This window comes from Streptopelia decaocto (assembly GCF_964273445.1).
Source record: "Streptopelia decaocto genome assembly, chromosome: 1".
In the NCBI taxonomy this organism is placed as follows: Eukaryota; Metazoa; Chordata; class Aves; order Columbiformes; family Columbidae; genus Streptopelia; species Streptopelia decaocto.
This window is the reverse complement of record NC_138663.1, coordinates 175,630,550-175,638,425: the sequence shown is the minus strand read 5'-3', so window position 1 is coordinate 175,638,425 and position 7,876 is coordinate 175,630,550. Positions and strand designations below refer to the sequence as shown.

The window sequence follows — 7,876 nt, the reverse complement described above, 5'->3', positions numbered from 1 at the left end:
CTACATTAATTATACTTATTCACAGAATTCTACCAACTTATTGCTATATCTTCTCCACACCAGTATATACAAAATATCCCCACAAATGAAGTACATTTCTTATAAGCGTTACATTACTTTTCTCCTTTCTACAACAAGACGAAGCATTTGCGTACAAAAACTTACCTTATTTCAGTGTTGTAAGTCTTAAACACAATAGCTTGAAGCTACTCTAAGCAAATGGGCATTCATATCCATGATTAAGAACCTAATATATGCCCTACTGAGTCTGACTAGTGATCCCCCTAGCCCAGCACTCTCTCTCCAAGACTTGCAGTAAGAGATGTTACTTAAAAAAAGACATCACACCAGCCTTATCACTACTGATAATCCATTCTCCTCACTTCCCATAAAAGGGAGCTGCTCTTCCTTCCCTAGGAATGTTACATCCTTTACTGTTTCTTTTGGACTTAATCTGTGTAAGGTTCTTTGAAACTGCTGAACTTTTGGAGTTGTCACCAAGTGGTCCCACCAATTCATTACCTAACTTCATTTTCAAACAATTAAATACACTCTTCAATATCAGGTGAAGTATCCTTTGCAGGAAATTAGGAATTCTAAGAGAGTATGTGAATAATGCTCTGTTTACATTTATCTAGCCATGCTTAATGAGTTTTCTTGTTATCTTCATTTGGGCACGTCTTCCACATTTTTAATGCTCTCTTCTTCCCTGCAACAATGCCTTTAACTTTTTTATTGAGCCACACATGTTTTTTATCCTATAGCTTTAGTTGGGCTTTTTCTGAATTACATTATGAAGTTCATTCAAATCTTTTAAGACAGCATTTTCAGAATAGCCTCTGGGTTGCCAGTAGGCCTGGGTGTCTTGCTTGGTTGACCATTTGTGTCTTTCATTCAGTTCTCTGTCCCAAAGCTGAATACCTGTATAATAGATTTCCCTGGATTGTTCCCTCTTGGTACGACATTAAGATAGTGATCATCCCCTCCTCCTTTCTTGCTCTGACCTCCCAGGTCCTGTGCATGACTGAAGCCCATTCCCAGAACAGTTCCCTTTCACACTGGTTACAGGAATATCGAAAACAATAATTTGTCACATCCAAATCTTTCAGCTTCTCATAACATCCTGGTGAGGTTCAATTCAACCCATATGCAGGTAGTAAAATCTACCACTTCATTGCCACAAAATTTGCAGCTTCTCTAATCTCACTTAACATTTCCTCATCACAAACATCATGTGATTCGAGAGCTATTAATACAGTATAATGTTATATTATTAGAAGGAATTTCCATTCACAAGGTTTTGCACAGTAGGCTTTTTTTCCCCCACAAGATTTTCATGCTGCTACACTTCATGCTATCTTTCATGCAAACTGCCACTCCCCTGCTGCCTGTATGTCTAATCATTCCAGCAAAGCTGGCAGCATTCTCCTTCCATCGGGCTTCCAACACATCTATTATAAAGCAGTTGTCATTCGATAACAGGCATTTTTGTTTGTTCATTTTATCTCTTAGGCTTAAGATAATATAACTGCACATATAAGGTTTGTTCCAGCTCTGCTGCTCAGCATTTCACACACCAGTTAACTTTAAGTCATATATTCAGTTTAACTTTTTCAAAGTATTAGAGTAAATAGAAGATTCCTTTGATATTTTTGTTGCCAAAAAGGCTTTTCACAGATTTTCTTCATTGATTTGCAACCAAGAGTCTAATCCTGATAAATCTTAAACACTTGATATTTCTTATTATTTCTTTCTCTTTCAAGTCTCTAACTACCCTTTGAACCAATCTTCCTTTCTGCATTTAAAAAGTTATCAGAAAACTAAAGATCATTCATACAAACCATTCACATTCATCATCTTATTTTCAGAACTCCTCAATTACTTTTTTGTTCTTTCCCCACCAGCCAGGGACAGAGCCATGGAATATACCTTACTTCCACGCTGATGTCTTTAAGGCAGCAATTTCATTCATTCTTATTCTTTTAGATGCTGACAAAAAGCTAATGCTTTGAGGGTTCCAGAATCTTTTGTTTGTTTCTTGGGGCATCTCACAATAAACTCTCAAGTTTTCTGGCAAATATTTAAATGTATGTACACTTTTCAGTCATAATCAAATCTTTTCTCAAGTATTTACACTGAAAATATTCCCTCTACACACTCAGCTGTATTTCCAGATTCTGAGCTAATATTCTCCTCCTACATTCCCTGTGTAGCAGTAAATCTATATGGTTTTACGACAAAGGAGTTGGTTTTCCATTATGCCCTTCCCTACTTCTTTCATAACTATAATCTTAGATTTCTTTAAGATTACAAATTTATTCTGAGACAAGAATCAATTCTGAGTCAATAAATAAATTACACTTTGTCATCGGTTGCTACAAGGATATTATCTGCAATTGATGCTTTGATACTTCTCATTGTTCCAGCTCAAAGTTTTAATTTTTATAAAACATGTTTCATTCACAAAATGGTTCAGTTTCTGGAAAGTGACAAAAATATCTCTATAACAAGTAAAAGAATGAAGATACCATATACCAGCCACAAACTCATCATTATCACCATCACCATCATTATTATTACTGAACAAGCAGCACAGTGAGAACATTTCCTCCAGTAAGTTACCAAAACTGTTGTCAGCAGAGAAAAGCAGGTCATTAGATCCCTCTGTTCTCTTCTCTCTCAGGAAGAGGTATCTGGAGTACTTTTTCAGTTTGAGGCTTCCCACTTCAAGAAAAATATAGATATAGAGGAACAAATACAGTGGAAACCCATCAACACAATTAGAGGGCTAAAATAAAAGATGCAGACAGAAAGGCGGAGAGAGCTGTCAGTATTGAGGATGAAGGTCAAGGTAACTCTTAGTGCTGTCCAAAACTGCCTAACAGAAAGGTACAATTGAGAGCAAATCAGATTCTTCTTGGGGGTGCACAATGAGCAAGAAGCAATAGACACAAGTTGCAACAAGAGATATTCCAGGAAGATTTTATGAAAGAAGATTCACCACAATGATGACAAATATGGGAACAGGTTGTCCATCCACACATCTCCATCTTTAGGGGTATCTCAAACTCAGGAACTCTCCTTTTACAAAGGTGGTTGGACCAGATGACCTCCAGAGATCCCTTACAAACTACATAATTCCGTGATTCAAGAACATGTCTCTGACACGTCTCTGGACATCCTCTACGAAAAGTATTTTTTTTTTCCTCCATGTACCATTTTGACTCCATATTACTACTCATTATTCTTCCTACACTCTAAGGCTCGTCTCTCTTTTACTTTTTTGTTCTTGCAGTGTTCCTTTCATACCTCTATAACACATTCAGTTACTTCAATTCCTTCAATACCCATTCAGAGTCAACACATAACTTCTACATAAACATCTGCTAAACCTTCAAGTCTCTTCTATACTGTTATGTATTCCTTTTTCTAGTAGAAATTTCTCAATGGATTATTTACATACACATAAGACTTCCTCTTACGGATCAACACTGAAGTACTTTCAGCACATCAGCTGGCAAAATGCAGCAACTGAACATTTGAGTACTTCAGTCTGATTTTACTTAATCAGAATAAAATTCATTTAAAGCATCATTGAACATTCTGGTCCCTGCTTGCACAACTGGATACCTCTTCTTACACAATGGCTTCGATGAAAAGAGTGCATAAGCAGACCCTTCAACAGAATGGAAAAGAGCTTACTCTTTGAATGTCATCATTTGGCTACAGAATCGTTTTCAACTTCTCGTCTTTCTGGTTTTAGAGAGAAAGCTTTAGAAATAGTCAAGGACTGCTCCCAAATTGAGTCTAGTAAATGGCTTCCTCATTCTACTATAGAATGCACAGTGTTAATCTCTTCAAGACTGAAAAGTGAAGAAAACTGGATGTCTCAAATTTATCTGGCAAGTTTCGTTATGATAGATGTTATGTACAAGCTACAATGAAGCATCCCCTCTCTCCATGGTCAGGAGAACAAAAGCAGTTACTTTGCTGCCCTTTGTACTAGAATTCATGCTCTTAAGAGACAACGAGATGCCTGATGCTGTCTACTTACATTCAGGTAAATTTCTGTAGCTACTCACTTGAACAAAGATGAAATTTAGTTCCAAGTTGCCCTTTAGATACCTACTCACTGTTCTAAATAAAACCTTCAGTGTCTCCACTTCCTTTGAAAAATTAAGATGATGTCACACTTATATCACCCATGTGAAATGAGAGAGATTTCAAATCTTAATAAAAAAGATTAAGCAGTAAGCTCCACCTGTAAAAAATATTAAATTCGTCCCTGCAGGCTACAGCTTTTTAATCGTCTCCCCATTCCTCCCCCCATTTGGTACAGGAGTGTACTTCACTGACTTTTCAACTGTAGATCCAATAACTCTTCTATTAGATTTTGTCAAAACAATGTATTCAGTTCATTCAGTTAAACTTTGAAGGGTTGTTAATCTTATTAACTCTAATGTTCTCTGTGTCTGTGGAGATTCACAGTCCTCTTCTGAGCCATTAACATGTTTGGCCTGAACATCATCTTGTCTCCCAAATTTTACTGTTTAATTACACATAGGAAACAGTATTTCCTCCAGTGGCTTTTAAACTTTCCAACCTATTAACTCAGGAAACATTCTTGGGAATTCTCCTAACATTATAAAGGCACTACAATTATCTTTGAGGCTTACTTTAACAGGTTCAAGCAAAAATGTCTGAAGTCTGTGAGGTTTTCTTGCCTTTTTATCTCTGCACAACATTCTTAATATAATAGAATATCAACAGTAGTAAACTGTTATACTCAGCTCAGTAGAAATACTGCTAGACCATAAGGCCTGATTCGACAAAAGCAGAATAAAGTTCTTGGGTATGGTAATATACATCAAAGCATTAAAAAAAATTGAGAAACTTGAGAATGTCACGCATTATATTAAATAAAAATATCAAAGTGAAATTCGTAAAACAAACTAAAAATATAATAATGCCTTTTCAATTTGAAAAGGAATTAATCATTGCACCCCTTTGGCTGCCCCAAAGTATTAAGTCTCTGATACCAATCAAGGAGGGACGGGGACCAGGCAGGGGGAAATCTGTCAAGAGATCACAGTGGAAATACAAGCATTTTATATATAGGGCAGAATAATCTAAACTACTTCCAGAAAGGGAAAAAAGGTTTTAAGTCAGGAATTTTGCTCTTCCACAAGGCTTAAAAAAGTGAAGAAGCTAAGCAAAATATCTGAGATCAATGTTGCTACAGGTTTATCCGAAAACAAAAAAATTCATTAGAAGGCTCTCCTTCATGGAACCAAAACACATCAATTATCATATGCATTCTGAGGGTAAACACATCATCTTACACCCTAGATTAAGTTGATACAGGGAATTGACAACTAATTTATTAACACTTAATAACTAACACTTAAAGAACTAACCCTACCCCACATCACTAAAGACACTTAGAGAGCTAACCCTTTAACCCACATCACTATTGCCTAGCCTTGCTTAGCTCTGTGTAACTTATTGTACAAAAAACAGGACTTCACTGACGCCTTGCAAAAATAATAATCCTTGGTGCACCCTTGGGTGAACTAGATTACAGAAACTTGGGCACAGTACAGGAGATACACCAGTTTTAACCAACTCAGCAGTCTGAGTCCTAACCAACTCATCACAGTGGACCAAAGGTGACCGTGTACAAAGAGGACCCGGGTTCACCATCACTGCGCAGCTGCAACCAGGAGGAGCCAGAGGTGGAGACTATGGAAATGGTCTTCCGGAACTCATTGTAATATGAACCCCCTTCTCAGGGACAGGTTATGAATATGTATAGGCGTTCCTAAAACTTTCATGAATATGTAACACTTTACTGCATTTAACCAAACTCACAGCTACTGTAATTTTACACACACATTAGGTGAAATGATTCCCCGTGTGTCCGGCGTCTTAAATAAATGCATACCTTCCTTATAACTTCAAGGGTTGTAAGGTCATTCCGCGCCACAAAGTCACATCATTTTATTAAAGTATTCTGACAAAATTTTATGGATTTTTTTTCTTCAAAGGTGACTGAATAAAAGTCTATATTATTTGGAAACATTTCTTGGGATTTTTTTGGTAAGGACTTCCTTATAGGTCACACAATTTTTGCCACCCTTCAAGTAAAATAGTTCAATATTACTGCTTTAAATAGTCTGGGATTTTCTAACTTATTTCTTCACACATTTCACTTAAAACCAGAGCATTAATGTTATAGTCTGAATTTTTCATATGATATTTAAGCCCCAAAAATGTTAAAGATATCTACAAAAGCTGAAAATTAAAGCAACCCATTACTTACCCCTTTTTTGACAACAAAACGTAAGTTCCAATTTGCAAAGCATGTCAGCATTCTCATACTTGTCCTCTTCTGCCTTAACCCAGAAACAGGATTCTGTCATTTCCTGAGGCCTGATCTACAAGCAAGAGACAAAACAAAATTTTATTAATTAAATTATTTTGATACTATGCAGATATTGTGCTCTGTAGAGTCTAAAGAAATACATAGAAGCTCTGTAAAACACATGAACTTTTGGTATATTACTCATCTTTAGAATTATTAATATATTACTGATTGAAGATAATAATGTTTAGAGTAAGTGCTTTTGGACATACGATTGTAAGAATGCAGAGCAATACAGACAACATACTCTGCTATCCAGTATCTAAATGTAGCAAATTATATTTGCTCTAGATTTAAAACCTGGGTAAACTTAAAATAGTCTCTGAACACAGCTGGTTTAACTGGATATTAAGTGTCCTTTAAGTATACTTTTTAGATTATAGCTTTGATGACTTCACAAAACTCTGAAGAACGTTTTACAGACTTAGTTTGGTCTAAATAATTATAGTTTCAAAAAGCCAGTAGATTGATCACCCTAGTATACTTGATCCTGTCACAATGGAGAAGAAAAAACAAACAAACAGATTGTATATTTTTTTTCAATCAATATATTTATATAAACATATTTACAGTTATGACAAATGGAGAGACTTGCAATGCCTCTTCCCACAGTCCAGCTAGAGAGATGTAAAAGATTTGTTTGGAAACTATCTGGCTGTTCAGCTATCAGTACAGAGCAGTGACCAGGGTCAACAGTTTGCTGAAAGACATGGCACAGCAGGACCCAGGAGAAACGCTGCTACCGAGATTGCATTATTCTAGACCAGAAACGAACTTTCCAGACATCTCATAAAGTCGACAGATACTTGCCCAAATGATTCATGAGTCAATGAAACACAGATTTTGGAAAACAATGACAACTAAAGGCAGAAAAGTATTCATATCTTATGGAATTTTAACTAATGTATCATGTGCTCCATGTATATATAATCTTCCTTCTGACAATCTGTTTATCCTAAGCTCTACACAAGATTTTACATCAGGTGTTTGCCTTTAATCAAGTACTACCTTGGACCAGTTGAGTCTCTTCATGGTAACCTCAGGTCTGAATTCTTTTTTCGGCTTCATTCCAAATGGCAAAGTACATGAAGGTGGAGACCACTGTGCTCCGGGCAGGCCTGGCAGAGGCGGTGGTGGCGGAGCACCACCAAAGGCCAGAGGAATTCCCAAGCCATTCAGAAGTGGTGGAGGAGGAGGGGGAGGCGGTGGTGGTGGAATTGCTCCATTAGAAGGCAGTGGCGGAGGAGGAGGAGGCGGCAGTTGATGTGGTCCTGCAGCATCCAGTGGAACCACAGATGCATCTCCACGTGTTGATGGTAGAAAACCAGGTGGCAAGGAACCATACTGATAAGGAAAATATTCTGATGCAGTTTCACGCGTTTTATCAACAAAATGCCATATCAGTCACAGTTTATAGATTAAATCCAGCAAGCCAACCGAAAGTTAGTGATA

General features: G+C 36.9%; 1 protein-coding gene across 3 annotated transcripts in view; it reads right to left on the bottom strand.

Moving 5' to 3' along the window:
• The window catches only part of DIAPH3 (diaphanous related formin 3), a 226,826-nt gene that overhangs the window by 158,385 nt on the left and 60,565 nt on the right, over positions 1-7,876 (bottom strand). For all 3 annotated transcript variants that reach the window (XM_082073435.1, XM_082073436.1, XM_082073437.1), the window contains 2 exons: positions 7,433-7,768; positions 6,323-6,437 (listed from right to left, as the gene is read on the bottom strand). In XM_082073435.1, the coding sequence (XP_081929561.1) occupies positions 6,323-6,437; positions 7,433-7,768 (451 nt within the window). The remainder of the gene's footprint in view (positions 1-6,322; positions 6,438-7,432; positions 7,769-7,876) is intronic.